Consider the following 16,744-nt stretch of genomic DNA (forward strand, 5'->3'; position numbering starts at 1 on the left):
AAACTGAAGCTCAAAGACTTTGGCCACCAAATGAGAAGGGAGCACTCACTGGAGAAGACCCTGATGCTGGGAAAGATTGAAGGTCAAAGAAGACGGGGACAGCAAAGGATGAGATGGTTAGACAGTGTCATCGATGCAACGAACATGAAATTGAGCCAACTTCAGAGGACGGCGGAAGACAGGAAGGCCTGGCGTGATCTGGTCCATGGGGCCGCGAAGAGTCGATCTCGACTGTGCGACAGAGGCAAAGGATGAGATGGTTAGACAGTGTCATCGATGCAACGAACATGAAATTGAGCCAACTTCAGAGGACGGCGGAAGACAGGAAGGCCTGGCGTGATCTGGTCCATGGGATCACGAAGAGTCGGACTCGACTGTGCGACAGAACAACAACTCCAAAGTCCCAGGTTCTTCACATCTCCTTCGTACCTGATCCTTTGTTCTTCCTTCCTGTCCCCTTTTTCTTGCCTTGTATTACAGTGTGGGCAGTAGTTCTGAACTGCAAACTGCCTTGGGTATACCAGCAGAATATAAATACATCAAATAAAACTAAACTGACTTCCTCAATACTCTGACATAGTTATCCTCAAAAAGTTTGCGTAAAGCCATTTTCACAAGGGGCACAAACATTGGGTGGCTATCTACATGGGACGGGCATACAAAACAAAGGGCCTTATATAGTAATCAAGGCATCTAGCTCCATAAGTACGAGTATTGCAGGGTTTTGCCCATACCACTGATCCTGACAGTGTGGGAGGGACACAGACCCAATAAGGAAAAGATCCCCCTACATTTGGAAAGGGGAGGAGCCACCATTCACAACTATAGTACTTTATGGCACAGCAACTGTTGGGGGAGGAGACCTGCTTCTCTCTCATCTTTGTACACTAATCCTCACATCCTTTCATTCATGAACTCTATTTTTTGGTAAATTATCCCCCACCCCGTTTTACAAACACTCACTTTCTATAGTGGCACACCTTTCTTCTGGGATTCCATTTCTCCCATCCATCCCACTATGGAAACTGCTTTCTGTATTGATCCCTTCAAGAACACCTTATAAAACTCATCTTCTCTTTCATGCTTTTCAAAACTGATTTTCCTCCTTTCAGCTCAGTGCTTTGCCTGTTTTCAATTTCTCCCCGTTTACTTCCCTCAAGTATCACATCTACTTTTGACTGTTAAACTAGCAGTAAGCCAATATATCTACCTTCATCTCGAGATGATTCTTACTGACTGTTAAACTAGCAGTAAGCCAATATGTCTACCTTCCCACAAGGAGCGACGATTTAGAATTACACAGGCCACAGAAATATGAGTCTGTGTAATGATTTTCCATGAGCTCTTCTAAAGTCAATACTGTGCCAAATATTTGTATGATCGCAAGTGCAGCTAGGGATATATATGTGCCAATTCAAGCTAGAGCTTTAGCCTGATGCACAGTGAGAAGTCAATTTATCCCAATTTGACTCATTTGTGAGTCAGAAACCCAGCCAATTATGGTACAGTCAGGTTCTGCTATCTGGAAGATATTTTTCTTTAAAATATGTAGTCTGCAAGGTTGCCTGTCTCCTTATTAAGAATACAAAACGGGCTTTAATAAACTTCAGAATGCTTTCTATTTAAATTTATCTCAAATCTGAACAAATTAAAATATTTACCATACCATTTTTATCAAATAGTGGGCCATGGCATTCAGATGCCTTGTAGAAGATCCACTGACAATTATAAAATAATCACTGTATCTCATTTCTGGAGGCAGCTGAATAACACAGATATCTTTGGCATTTTCTTGTCTTAGCAGCGAAACCAGATGGTCGATGCTGAAAGTTGAACATGCATAATCTGAAATGATAAAACTACAGGAAATCAGTGAAAAATACACACATTGGTAGGCATGGAATGATTCATTTTTATATCACTAAAGGTTAATTTCCCTCATCATCTCGGAGTAAGCACTACTGTCTACAGCAGGGCCCCTCCAGCATGGTACCCATAGGTGCCATGGTGCCTGCTGACACCTTTCTTGGCACCCATGAATTATCTTTAGAAGGTGGGGAAGCTGCACCCACCACATGGTGTCAAAACTCCAAAGGTGCCCCAGCCAGGGTCAAAAGGCTACAGGTGTATTTATTTCATTTCATTTGGTTTTTTCACTCTATTGGTCTATATATAAAACTAGGGAAAAGGCCCGTTGTGGAAATAAATACAACAGCCTCTAGAGAGAGGCTCCGAGCGGGTGCCCCGGCCTTGGACACTCAGTGTCAGTTTGCTGTGGTGACCTCAGCAGGGTATGACACTGAGTCCACCATTTTCTCCATTTTCTCCAGAGGAACTGATCTCTGCTACCTAAAGAACAGTTGTAATTTTGAGTGATCTCCAGCCCTCACCTGGAGATTGGCAACAATGGTTCCCCAGAAGGGAATAATTGGTTTGGAGGGTGGAGTCTATAGCTTTGTACCTGTCCGAGGTCCCACGCCTCCTGAAACCTCACCCTCTCCAGCCCACACATCTCCAGGAATTTCCCACCTGGAGTTGGCAACCTTATCTCCTTCCCAGCCAATCATCAACCTACCTTTATTTCCCCCTGACTCTTCAGATTTCCACCCCCCACACACCTGCAGACTCTCCCGTGCTCTGAAGCCCTGACTGCTACGTCACATTAGCTGTCATATGGGGGCCACCTCAGCAGCATATGAGGATACAGAGCCCACCATTTTCTCCAGGGGAACTGATCTCTGCCATCTGGAAAGCAGTTGTAATTCTGAGTGATCTCCAGCCCTCACCTGGAGATTGGACACATTTTACCTCAGAAGAGCAAACTGTTTAGAATGTTAGAGGCAAAAGCCAATCAAGTCGCATATGCAAACGACCTCTGTGTTCCATGCAAATAACCTCTGTGTTCTGACTGGCTGTGGGGGGGAGAGGAAGAGCAAACTGTTTAGAATGTTGAAGGCAGGACTCAGGCAAAGCAGCCAGTGGATAGGGAGACCCTCTGAATGACAGATCAGAGCGCGAACTGATTTTGGAGCGTGTGGAATGTTCTAGAGAAGTGCAATCACCATTCGGCTTTTATTTATAAGGGGATGCCAGCTCTCTGCAAGCTATGGCTTGCAAGCTGGGCTAGGGGAAACACACACCCCTAGCTTGAAGGGGATGTCAGATGCATGAAATGTCACACGAGAACACCACACAGACTAAGGCTTCTTACTGGCCCGACTGAAATAAGATTCCAAGCATGACAGAAAAATCAGCCAAGCATGTGTGTCCTATGCCAATCCTCAATGTAATCAGGGTTGTGCCGGGAGGGAGGGGGCTGTAGCTCCAAGAGCAGCTGAAGGAGGCAGAAAGAATTAACTACTGGAAGCTGTGATGAAGAAACTAGCTGAGCACATTAACAGAGAGTCTCAGATACAGGATACTCCTGTGGTACAGTATGTCATCATATATTCAATAAAGTATTTTATGGCACCTATAGAAGCACCTGAGTCTTGAAACCAACCAGACAGTGCTGGAAGAGGCAGTACATGCCTGCAGTCAACCCCTTGGCACTATATGTTTATGTAAAGCTCCCAAAACACACTCTAGCCCCATAGCTAGAAAGCATACTACAGCATAACCATTTCGACTATAATGTAAAATATTTAAAAATCACTGATGTGCTCAGAGTCCAGCTCCAGGGTCAATTAGCCTGCATTCAAATTCTACAACCCTCCCAGGCCGTAGAGACCACAAGGAGCAGCACTTATCTTAGAACAATACCTCCCCCCCGCAATTCCACCTCCCGCCTTGTTGCAGGGCCAGTACAATAGCCGAGTCTGTGTCCGGTCTCTCCAAAGGCCGTAGTTATTGTGCACGGAGCCACTGTAGGGCTCGCTGCAAGATCAGATCTCGTTTCCTGGTGCTCCCATCAGCCTGGTTTCCACACAGGGGCTGTCCCGCTCCCTTTCCCCTGCCGTAGGTGTGCGCGCGACTCAGCCTCTCTACGCCGCTTCCTCTGTCGCCAATGATTTTTTAAAGGCCACTTTACTGCTTTTAAGAGGGTGAAGGCAGGATGTCCCGCAAGCCTTTGGCTCATGACTCGGTCATCGGGGAGGGAGAACAGCAGACAGTTCCCACATCACCAGGCAGAAGCCTCGTAGGGCCTCCCGGGCTGTTAACAGCCGCTATCCAAGCCAAGCGAAACCTTCCCCAGCATGCCAGTGGGGAGCCGGCGCTAGTCGGCGGCAGCAAAATAAAGCAGGAGTCCAGCAGCTACGACGTCAAGACTGACAAGATTTATTCCAGCAGCAGCTTTCGAGAGTCAGAGCTCACTTCTGCAGATGCATCGCAGCTGGGAAGAAAGCTTATATTGACTTTAAAAAAAAGTGTTTCAAGTGCCACTGGACTCCCGCGGTACTCTGCCAGATGCGCTTGTTAAAGGCTCAAGCAAGGCAGCCAGCCTCGCTGGTTTGGGGGCTTCTTACCGGAAGAGTCCCCGCCGGTATCCGGGTAAGTGTGTGGTTCCTGCCCGACTGCCTCCTCCTCTTGGTTGAACTCCGCTCCCGCAGCCTCCTCTGCGCCTTGCAGCGCAGAGCTACCCACGCCACTGACTCTCCGCCGCGCCACGGAGGCCACCTTGGAGATGAGGGAGGGAGCCCCCACCGGATTCACCACGCGCAGGCCCCTTGTCCCGCCGGCAGCAGCACCAGCGCTTAGTGCTTGAGCGCCCAGCAGCGTCCGCAGGCACCGAACCCTTCGCCACATGGCGCTCGGTTGCTCCCCCGGCCCCTGTAGAACTTTCGCTCTTGCTTCCTCCCCACTGAATGGCGGCTGTGGAAACGATCGCCGCTTGTGGTTGGCCGCGTGTCTCACGTGGGAAAAGGCGCACGCGCTCTCTGCGACAGAGGCCGAAAGGGCTTCTTTGAGGTTCGCCTTGTTTAGCCCGTCCCCGATTTTAGAGTTTGACGTCGTCTTGTTAGCGCTTTTATTTTATTGTATTGTATGTAGGAAACCTTCAATGCGCGCTGCATTGTCTTTGGAAGCTTCATTTTTTAAAAAAAACATGTTCTAAAATTTGTGCACCTGCATCCCGCACAGAGGAGCTGCGGTGGCTCAAGTGGTTAAGACGCTGAACTGCAGGCTGTGGAAGGTCAGTAGTTCAGCAGTTCGAGACCCGGGTGCCGCATGATGGAGTGAGCTCCCATCTCTAGTTCCAGCTCCTGCCAACCTAGCAGTTCGAAAGCAAGAAATTGCAAGTAGATAAATAGGTACCACTTTGGTGGGAAGTTAACAGCATTCCGTGTGCCTTGATGTTTAGTCATGCCAGCCACATGACCACGGAAACGTCTTCGGACAGCGTGGGCTCTTCGGCTTTGAAACGGAGATGAGCACCGCAACCCTAGAGTCGGATTCGACTGGCTTTCGAGCAAGGGAACCTTTACCTTTACCTTTACCTATCCCGCACAGACTTGGGTCTACTGTAGTCCTTTAACATTTTTGCTCAGGTAGCCTGATGTCCACTTCCTAAAAGGAAGGACAGGATTGCCTATTGAAGCGTTTCTTGGCCGCAATATGTTGCAGCTCAGGGGACATATTTGGAGGGTCATTTTTAATCCTGACCACCCCAGTCCTCTGGCCCCCGTTCCGTTATTGAGTGGGGGAATGCCTTTGCTGGCCTTTCACAGCACCGGCTGGAGACGGCCGTTGGAGGGAAGGGTCCAGATTCAGATGGGGGGATGCTGGGGGTGGGTGCTGGTTGCCACGGTTCCCTGCCCAGGACTCTGAAGACCATCGGAGGGTGTCAGGAGCTCAAGGGAGGCAGACCTTGCTTGGTTCAGCTCCCTTGTGGCCTGGAAGTCATTCCACTCCATGGACTTTCATCCCAGCCCAACTAGTCCATAGGGCCACGTGAGAAGGGCTGGGCTCTGGGGAGCAGGAACCACTCCCACCCACCCACCATGAGCTCTAAGAGGGCATAAGAAGTGCCCAGAGGAGGGGATATTGGAGGCCCTGTGGCCAGACCTTGAGCCCTGCAAGAGGGTCCTCCTGAGGACATGGAGTGTGTCCCCTTGGGAAAGAAACGGGAGACCAAAACACACACCAAGGGCGAGGAATGGTACCCAGGCCTCGGCCCCGGCCTTTGAGAAGAAGTGGGGTGCCAGGCAGTGTTCCCTCTAAGCTGAGTTAGTGTGAGCTAGCTCAGTTTTTTAGCCTCTGGCTCACACATTTTTGTCTTAGCTCAGGAAGGAGTGCTCCAAATTGCTCTCTCATAACTTTAATGCCAGTAGCTCACAAAGTTGAGTTTTTGCTCACAAGACTCCACAGCTTAGAGGGAGCATATGCAACATGGAATAGTGGTTAGACTGTCGGTCTGTAGTCTGGGAGGAAAATCCATGCAATATCTTTTTATATTTTATTTTATCTGGGAGACCTAGATTTGAATCCCCACACTGCCGTGGAAAAGCTTGGTGGGTGACATTAGTCACAGGCTCTTTTTGTAGAAAAAGCCCAGCAGGAACTCATTAGCATAATAGGTCACACCCAACAGCAGAAACTCATTAGCATATTAGGCCACACCCCTGACAGCACAGCTCATTAGCACATTAGGCCGCACCCCCATGTTACCAGAAGTGTGGTCATCCAGCCACACCCACCTTTTGCTTCTTATTCTGTTTACCTTGTTTGTTGTCAAAACCCAGGGCTTTTTTTGTAGCAGGAACTCCTTTGCATGTTAGGCCACACACCCCTAATGTATCCAATCCTAATGAGTTTCTGCTGTTGGGTGTGGCCTATTATGCTAATGAGTTCCTGCTGGGTGTGGCCAACTCGGGAGCCAGCCAGAACTCCGTCCCTGTGCGTTCCTGCCCAAAAATAGCCCTGGTCACACACACTGCCTAATCTACCTTCCAGGGCTGTTGTGAGAAGACAGTGGAGGAGAGGAGGACTAAATAAGCTGCTTTGTGTCACCTTTGGGGAGAAAGGTGGGATATAAAAGCAGTAAATAAATAAATCTTGAGCCCGTTAAAAGTCTTATTGTTTTAGATGGGACAGAGATGGTAGCCAGTGTAGGGTAGTGATTAGGAAGTTAGGGAAGGAGAGGTTTGTTTTACCTGGGGGGAGGCCATGGCTCATGCTGCAATCCCATTACCGTAAAATATTTTACGGCCATGAGGTCTTGTTTTTTTGATATCATTTCAGAAATAAAAGGGGTTGTGTGTGTGTTCCTGTTAGGCTTGCATCAACCCCTGAGAAATGCTACTTGGGTCCTGTCGGCAGCCCAGGCTCATTTTGCTGCTCAGCCTTCAAATTCACTATGTGCCCCTGAGCCTATCACTGTGTCTGCATGTAGCTACACCAATGTTTTTCGGTGTGGCCACATACAAGCCATAGTGACAGGCTGTAGTAATGGACAAAAGTAGTAACAGAATGCAGTCCAAACACATTAGCAAGCCATCTGGAGAGGAAGGTGCACATTTTCAAAGGTCCTGCCCAAGTTTTTCTTCTGTTACCCCTTCATGGATGTCGTTTTCCCTGCTGTGCCAACAAAGGTCTTTTAAAATAAATCAGTATTTGCCATTTCATGTGGTGTAATAATATTACAATGATCTAATGCCATGAACTGTTAGTTCCTCTGAATTTCCAGCTTCCATTATTTAAAGTCTCTAGTGCTTTCCATTATGAAGTAAAACAGACAAGACTTTTTCAAGAAAAGAAAAGAAAGCTGGGAATGTAGAGGAACTAATTGATCGTTATGACAGTATTGTACTAAGCCCAATAACAATTACTGATTTATTCAAAAGTGCTCAAAAAACCCTGGTGGCGGCATGGCAGAGGAAGAACGGAGAGCGAGTGGCCGCTGGCAGAGGACAGGTCACGCAACATTTCTCTGGATGCTCCATTGCCAGGGCAACAGGATCGTCACTGTATGGATGTATCCTCTCTTAGCCTTATCCTGGATTTTAAAAATGTTTAACTCTGAATGAACCAATTGTGCTGCAGAGATATAGTCTAGGTTAACTCCTTTAATTCTTATATAGTTCTGACTCATTAACTGCCTCTGCCAGATGTATGCAGTGAGGGGTCATGTTTTTGTAGGTGATTAGAGAAACTTGGATCTCTACATATGACCAGGGGCAGATTGGTGATTATGGTCACCAAGAAGAGTCCTGGTGGACCGATGACCTGCGAAACCGTCCCCCCACTGGAGCCACCCAGTCCTGGGCCTCAGTTCACTGTAGCCCAGGCTAGCCCTATTTCGTCAGATCTCAGAAGCTAAGCAGGGTTGACCCTGGCTAGTATTTGGATGGGCAACCTCCAAGGGATACCAGGGGCATGACTCAGAGGCAGGTTGTGGCAGATCACCTCTGAAACATCTCTCGCCTTAAAAACAAGCGCGCCACCTAGTAGGGCATAACGCTAAAAGACCTAGAACTTCTGGCTGCCAGACAATCTTAGGATCTCCTGGCTATACTACACACACTGCCATATGATAATTAATTAATTAATTAATTAACCTCACTGTTACAAAGGATGGGACAGGGCTGCTCAAACCAGACTCCCGCTGCCCAGCCACCTTGGCCAGATACCTCCTACTCTGGGCTGGCTGGGCCAGTGCTCCCTCTGGGTGGGGCAGTGTCAGTGTGGAGCCCTTTTCCAGGGTCATCCCCCCCCCCGGCCATCCATCCCTGAATATGTTGGCTGCACCAGTCCCAACACAAAACCAAGCAGCAGGTATGGCACAGAGAAAGCAATCGTTCAAAATCAGCAACAGTAGCCATGAGAGCAGATAGTAAGGCTCCTTCTGTACTGATTTCCTTTCATAAAGGTTTGATGCTATCATACCTCAGTAAATGTGTGTGTACGTATAAAAATACACATATAAATTGCCAGTTCCTAATATGATACTTAAGTTTTATTTCCTTAGACGCACGGTTGAGATTTACTTGTCTGCCATCCTCCTAGACTGTGCTTTATGCATTTCAATCGTGCTAAAATGGCAGCAGTTTCATGACGTTGCACAAGAACAGCCGGGGGGGGGGGAACCACCCGTGAACAAAGACAAATGAAGGTCTATCACCTGTTCCACAAATCCTGCCTTAACATGCATGTCAATTGCTCTGTACATGCAGATTTTTACATGCTATGAAGCAGTGATTGCCTAACAGTGTCATCTCTAAGCAGTTACACCCTTCTATGTCCACTGAAGTCAATGGCCTTAGGAGGTTATAGCTGTGCTTAGGATGGCATTAGTCTCCTAGTAGATGTGCATCAAGTATACACACAGGAAACCCAAAACCCATGCACAATTGCCCATGACTCCATACACAAGTTATTGCTGTGCCTGGTAAAGATGTCCATGTCGGAAATTTGGAGCACGTAAAGAGGCCTAACATTAAGAATACTTATGCTGTAAAGAATGAAACAGGCAATAGAGAAAAGGCAAGACCCCTCTGGTTCTGCCTAAATTTTCCAAACTTGATGGTTGTGGCAGGGATTAATGCGGTTTTGTTGGTATTGGGAAAGATATGGAAGTCTGAACACCAGCAGTTTATGTGGGTTAAAATAAGATATTTATTGTAAATTGCATGAGAAAAGGCCTCTCTCTCTCATGGCCAGATACCCCTTAGAAGATTTAGTAAGGATGCTCACAGATTAAAATATTATACATATTATATTTTTACAGCATACCTCAAAACTACAGTTTCTAAAAGTCCTGGATATACATGGCAGTGCCTATGTAGCATGTTGCATTCCATTAACAGAAATATATGGGCTTTAACTTGCTATTCCTTCCAAACTGACAGGTTGTAATAAATGGAATATCCTGTTCTTACCACCTTTTACTTCAGACTGAAATCACAGTCTTGCTTCCTACGAGGCAAAAGATGCATGCGTCATCTCTCCTTCATTTCTCAGTGTGTTTTTTAACCTTAAAATCAGCTGTGTGGGGTGGGGGGTTGGAGCCATAGTACTGGGAAAGGGAAGCTTTAACTCTTTTTCACCATACCATTTCCTGGAATGTTCTTATAAGGAAAGAAGGCAGCCATGGGATGCCTCCTTGCAGCCTGGGTAGGCCAGTTTCAACTGAGAAAACGCTTGAAGGGAAAGCGTTAATCCCCACCCTTACCCAGTTGCTTTGGCCTGGATCTCAACTGGACCCCCATTTCCCACAACTGCTTCTTATGACCTAAACCCATGCTGAGAAATCAAATTACAGATATTGGCTCCACAATCACTTACACGTACCCTCTAGCTTTTTATATATGTGTTTGTATGCCTACGCCAGGAGTAAAAAATGAAGCTGGTGGAACTAATTCACATTGCCAAACCTTTCTAAAATAAGATTTCTTCACTAATGTTTGCAGAATACTGATATTTTTTTGAAGATCTATTTTCCAACCTTCTGGAACACCTTTGATCCAGTATCCTAATACTGTACCAATAAACTAAAAGTTGGTTCCACCACTTGCACCATTGTGAACTTGGAGTATACCAAGTTAGAAGAGTGTGGGTGAATCAGCTGGTTCCACACACCAGCATGAGGTTTCTTGACTGCTAGGACAACAGCTGTTGCAGTAAGCACATTGGAATGCTTAGCAATTGGGGGGGGGGATATAGGGGAGGCTTTGTTTTGGTCCCCGATTCTAAATTGAAATAATGCAAGCATATCATCTTTGTGGCAGAGCCCATGCATGTAAAAAACTTTTCACACTTCCAAATACACCCCTTTCAGGAAATGAAATGCAATATGGTACAAGACAACTCCATACCACTTTGTGTTCTGCCAAAGCAAAGGGAGGGAGAAATTATTGTGGGCTGAAGACTCATGAGTAGGTAGGTGTCAAGATATTAATGTGCTGCCTGTGGACATCCCCAAGTACATCCCAAGGGAACTGTGCCTCAACTAATTCAGTGCCCATTGTGTACCATGCTCGTCTTCATACAGATAGGAGAACTGTTCGCCGGTAGTGCAGAGGATGGAGGAAACAGACAGCAACTCACTAGAGCAATTTGGCCCTGTCAGTCTAATTTGATGTCATCTGCCTAAATGATATACAGAGTGGCTGAATACTGGTCCTTTTACAGGTGCCAATTACAGTTTTCAAACTTGCCAAACTGAATAATGTGCACGTCTCACCACGGAACAGGGGAAACTCAGACATAATTCTTCCCCAGCTCAGTGGGACTGACTCCCCTAGGACTTCAGCTGAAGTTCTTCAGAGGAAAATCTTCTCCCCAAAACATATCTTCTGATATTTCTGAATAATTAATTTAGGAAATGGTATATAAATAATAATTTTAAATGTTTTTAACCTAATATACTGTAGCATAACTAAGAGCATAAGCAAATAAAATGTTCCATTTCTCAAAGAAGTGCCATTTTATACTTCTAAATGAACTGAACAGCAGTTACTGCTATTACTTCTGCACATGTTGGCAACGTGTCAGAACTCTTCGTTTGAACAATGTATGCTTCCATTGAACTACAATTCAACGTAAAGCCCCAAATTAATGGAAACAGCTGAATTTATGCTAGAGAGTTAGATAATCCCAAGATTGTTTTTTAAGAGTGGATCCTTCTCATTGTTTGCTGGGAAGAGAACAGCCTTAAAACGGTTGAAGTAAACATTTAGCCCCTCAGTACTGGCTGCTTGTCCTGTGTTCCGGTTAATAGGCTTGTATTCTTTGTATCTCCTGGAAGAAACATTTTTAAAATTAATTACTGAAAGGTCTTCCTGTGATGGTGCACTGTCATGACATTAACAAAACTGTAGTATGAAAAAGGTCCCCAAGCCATTTCATTCTCCCCATACAAAATACCATTGCCCAGAACATCAACATTCTAATGAATTCCATGAGAACTGTAGGGTGTTATTAGCAAAGCAGATAATTGCAGCTCCAGGTAAAGCAGATTTAAAAATACAAAACCAATGGAAAGTTTACAAATGTTTACTGCTTGCTGTTCACCACCGAACTTACTAAGCCTTATTTGTAGGGGCAAGACCGTGAAGGGAGAAAATGGATTTTTAAAATATGATGTGAAAGACCTTTGCATGAGACTCTGGAAAGCCTCTGCCACTCTGAGTAGACAATAAGAACATCCTGACATTAAAGTTTTACAAACAGGGATTCCCAAGGACTTGTGGTGGTGGTGGGGAGCATGTCATCACCCCATGCCCATTATTTCTTCTTTCCCTTCCCTGGCAGCCCCTATAGTCTTTCCTTTTCCTGCTTCCTTGATCACAGAAGCGGCCTTATACTGAATCAGACACTTGATCCATCAAATTCAGTATTGTCTACTCAGACTGGCAGTGGCTCTCAGAGTCTCGGGCAAAGGTCTTTCACATCACCTGCTTCCTAATCCTTTAACAGGAAATGCTGGAGTTTGAATTTGGGACCTTCTGCATACCAAGCAGACTTCTCTACTTTCCACCCAACAGCCAATCTACCTTTATCTCCCTCCTCCATCTTCAGCCTTTCTTTCTTCCATTCCCCTAGTAGCTTTTACTCAAGAAAAAGTCTGACCAAGTTGTGCAGTGGCTGTCAGTGAGCTAGGCTGAGTCGCACAGTGGCTGTTGGCAGGCCAGGCCCAGTAGCACGGTGGCCGCTGGGCCAAGTAGAGTGGGAAGTGAGTTTCTGGTGGTTGCTGCCAGGCTTTTCCCAGGGAGGTCCTCCTCCATCAGGGAACATGACAGGGGAGGGAGAGGAGACGCATTCCAGGGATGTTTTAGCCCCCTGCTCTTCCCATGGCTTTGCTCTACAGAAAGCAAGACTTGGGAGGTTCTGCAATACTGTTGTCGTTATATAGCAACTTCTGAAATGGGAACTGAGAGTTGAGTGGGCATTCTTTTCTTTTTTTAAGCTACAGATGTTTCTGTTGCTTTGGGGAGTTTGAATCCCTCCTTTTTTTAAAGATTTCATATTTTTCTGCAAACTTGGGACTTCAGATTTGTAGGAAAAACTGGCCAGAGCTGTCCTTTATTTCATTTTGTGGATCTGTTAACCCACACTTCATGGACCAGTGCAGAACTAGATATATCATATCCTGCTTCTCAAGTCATTCTGGAATTTGGCAAGCCAGAGCACCCTTTCAGATCCCATCCTTTACTTCCTATCTTTCCCCTACCTACCTGATAAGTATGCATTAGCCATAGCCCAGCAACACTGTGAGGTCCATGTAGAATAAGTACATTGTGCTTACCAGGCTATTTATCCTGTGCATATACAACTGCTGCAATAGCATACAGAAAAGAAAGTTGTGTGTGAAGCTGGCACTTATCAGCCATTTCTAAATCTCTGCATAATGGCTCATTGGGTTCATTTAGCCTGGAATTGCCATGATTTGTTTTCTAAGTTTTAATGGAGAATGCCAGTGATGTTACTGGCCACAAATTGCATTCCAGTATTTTCTCTAATGTCCTACCATCTTTTCAAAGACAATTTCTTGTGGTGATTTTTTTAAACATAAAACTTAGCTTGCCACTGCAATTATCTAGTGTGGACCATAAAAGTACCATTAAAGGCTATCATTCCTCGATATTTTCCTTCTTTCCTTCCAGCTTAGGATGCAATCTGAAACATACTTACCAGTGAGTCTAAAGCATATATAGTCAAAATTAAGTCCTATTGAACACATTGGGACTTATTTTTGATTACATATGCTTTGTTATTTACTTATGTAGTTACTTTTACTGTTATTTACTTATTTCCTGTTCTGTTCTACTACAGGTCATGGCATTCATGAATCAACTGTTAATTATTGGGTTTGTTTTTTAGAGGACAACGGTAGGGAGGTGGAGGGAGACAACCGTTGGGAGAAGAAGAATCTGTGGTGAATGATTCTTCCTTGTAAATGTGTAATAAGATTGTGCCTCTGTGGATGGGCATTACTAGGGTTTGATAGAGAATATTAAGTGTCATGTAGAACCCCAGTCCAGTTTAATTTCCAGGCTGATTGCTTTAATCCTTCAGCAGCACAAAACAACCCTTGCATAGATAGCAGAAATCTCCTTCTGAAATAATTAGGAATCTAGATCCAGGAACTTACTTGTAGAGGAAGAAAGTCAATACAGCAGCAAACACCACCAAGAAACCACAGGCGATGAGAACTCCTTCTGCTGTTCTTGAAAATGACCCTGCAGCTTGAACAACAAGTTGAAGACAGCAGCTTCAGGGAATGTCTGAACTGTGCTTACTTTGAGGATCAAGTATGCTCCAGCCTACATGGCTTTGAGGCTCCCACAGACTCTTGGACATCAGTATAGCTGATAGGGACAGTTATGGAATCTAGCTTGTTGACATAGGACCACCTGCGAGAAATGTCTAGCTTCTGAGGGACAGCTGTCTAACACACAGGTGTGTGTGGGGGGGGAACCTCCAAAATCAATGGGAAACTAATGCAATGATTCATTCAGGACTCACCTCCACTGATGGATATTAGAGTACTTGTGAGAGCCAGGCTTGTTGCATCTCCCAGGGTGATGTTTACACAATAGGTTCCAGATTCATTGAAGGCCCTTCTTATGGTCAGCAAACACTGGTCAGTGATGTCAACGGGGTCACATGCCTCATTCTGTAAGACCTGGCATGTGGGATCAGCTATTATAGTGCAGGCATCTGTAGGAAGACTGAGGAGAGAAAATCCAAAAGAGAATGGATCACATTTGTTACTCAGTAGACAGCAACGTTATGTCTATACCACTTTTCCATTAAACTATGCCAGAGGTAGTTAAAATAACTCGTGGGCACTCAATTAAATTGTTGAGAAGTAGGGTTAGAACAGATAAAAGGAAATACTTCTTCACTCAAAGAGTGATTAACACATGGAATTCACTGCCACAGGAGGTGGTGGTGGCTACAAGCATGGACAGCTTCAAGAGGGAATTAGATAAACACTTATGTTCTTATAATGATTTGAACATGAAAGACAGTTGACCTTTAAAGGTTTTCCAGTCTGGAGCCAGCATACTTTAAGGACTGCCTAATCCCATGTGAACCTTTCCAACCACAGTAAGACGCAGGAAGGGGAAAACAAACCTGACCCAAAAACTGAAATCAAGAACCAAAAGGGTGAGAACAAAGTCTAATGAAGGGCCAATATTAAAAACCTAGTTAAAACTTATAATATACAAAAATACAAGTATTTGTTAGAAATACAGTTAAAAACATACATAAGGGCCCAATGAAAGCCTTGTAAAAAAGTATAGCCTAAACACAAGGGTCAATACACATGACCTGACGCATTTCTGCCCTATTGGGGCCTTCTTCAGAGGTCAAACAATATTGAGGTACACAAAACTTAAATACATATTGCAATAAGATAACCAATACGTGAATATTGAACCAGGAAGAGGAAGGTTAAGCAGCAAGATCTAAAGACACATGACAAAGTTGCTTGTGAGGCCTCAAAAGGTGAAAGTCATGTGTCTGATGCCAAATGCACAGTTGCTGTGTTAGAACATCTTCCAATTACTTCCAATTTAGATCCAAAAAGCACCTGTGTGGCTATCAAAGTCAGAGCTAGAGTGTCCTCAAGCACATCAGACACTGGCTGAGTACCTGTGACAACACAGAATGTCCTGAACTTTGTATAGGTCCTCGTGCTGCTTATTGTTGGTGGGAAGGAAGGTGGAGAATGAAGAGGACTGAATTTTGCATATATCCTTTGATTTCCTACCTTTTTCTGATGGCTAGCTTCACTAGGTGAAAAATTAGCAGAGCTCCATATAAAAGAGTGTTCAACTCATGCACATCTGTGCCAGGCCAATAGCCAGATTTTGGGGGGGGGGGGATAGAGGGCGGTTTAGTCACATCCCCAGTTTAGTATGATGCCTAATTTAATTAACAAAGCTAATTTAATTAATGGACCTAATTTAATTATTGGAACTCTCAGGAAGGGGTTTCTTCCTCCATGAGACCCTGAGAGGTCTTCCACCAATGCTACTCAGGAGTTAGTGGAACGGCCAATGCCACAGCGGGCTGAAGGCACTGATTCTCAGCCTATTGAAGGCAAGGGGGAGCCATGGGAGAGTCAGTGGGACACCATGATAGAGCAGCCATTGTAAACACCCCAAATGGCCCCACCTCCATTTTTTTTTGGACTTGCTTCTGGTGTGCCTTGAGCCAGCTACTCTTAGGGCTACTGCAGCTGCTCCAGGAGGTCCATCCCTCGTTTTTCCTTGTTGTGCTTTGCTTTTCTCCTGCCCTGAGCACAGCCTCTGGGGCACATGGCATGTCTGATAGCAGCTTTCTCAGTGGGTACTGCTTTGGTAAGTGGACATTCTTTTTTCCTAGTGTGAATAGGCAGCATCCAGCAGTATGGAGACGAGTGGCAAAACAGCACTAACTGTGATAGACCACGGCCAAGCAGGAGGGGAGTGAGAGGAGCAGCCTATGCATGGCCTCACATGGTCTTCCTGCTTCCACAGCCGGCTTCTCATTTGAAGGCCGCCCCTCTCCCTCCTCTCCTGCTCAGCTCTATCTTCAAACTTTGCCAACATGAAATGAAGGGCCCCCTGCCCACACTGCAGGTCTGGCATCTTCCCAGAGGGGGCTGGGCACATCTGCAGGTGGCATAGCCCCCTTCGGCCCCACATGGCTATGGGCCTGATCTGTATTCTGTTGCCAGAGTGGGATGCAAAAGCCATAAGAAGGGCTAAATTTAGAACAAACCAATTAAAATATCCCTACTGTATCAGCAAGGGTATTCTAATTGGTTTGTTCTAAATTCACAAACAATGCCCAATTAGAATATCCTATGACT

At 45.5% G+C, this 16,744-nt stretch overlaps 1 protein-coding gene and 1 long non-coding RNA gene across 2 annotated transcripts in view; both read right to left on the minus strand.

The window, feature by feature from the left end:
- The window catches only part of MALSU1 (mitochondrial assembly of ribosomal large subunit 1), a 10,954-nt gene extending 6,162 nt beyond the window's left edge, over positions 1-4,792 (minus strand). Inside the window, exons 1-2 of the mRNA XM_015418866.1 lie at positions 4,467-4,792; positions 1,667-1,845 (exon numbers count right to left, since the gene is read on the minus strand). Coding sequence (XP_015274352.1) covers positions 1,667-1,845; positions 4,467-4,746 — 459 coding nt within the window. The 5' untranslated portion in view covers positions 4,747-4,792. The remainder of the gene's footprint in view (positions 1-1,666; positions 1,846-4,466) is intronic.
- Positions 4,793-9,252: 4,460 nt separating this feature from the next.
- Positions 9,253-14,605, minus strand: LOC107116852. The gene is made up of 3 exons (XR_001482719.1): positions 14,404-14,605; positions 14,030-14,123; positions 9,253-11,676 (listed from the first exon to the last, which is right to left on the minus strand). It is a non-coding gene; the product is annotated as an uncharacterized LOC107116852 (long non-coding RNA).
- Positions 14,606-16,744: the final 2,139 nt, after the last annotated feature.

This window comes from Gekko japonicus, unplaced genomic scaffold, assembly GCF_001447785.1.
Source record: "Gekko japonicus isolate JY-2015 unplaced genomic scaffold, Gekko_japonicus_V1.1 scaffold1729, whole genome shotgun sequence".
NCBI classification, from domain to species: domain Eukaryota; kingdom Metazoa; phylum Chordata; class Lepidosauria; order Squamata; family Gekkonidae; genus Gekko; species Gekko japonicus.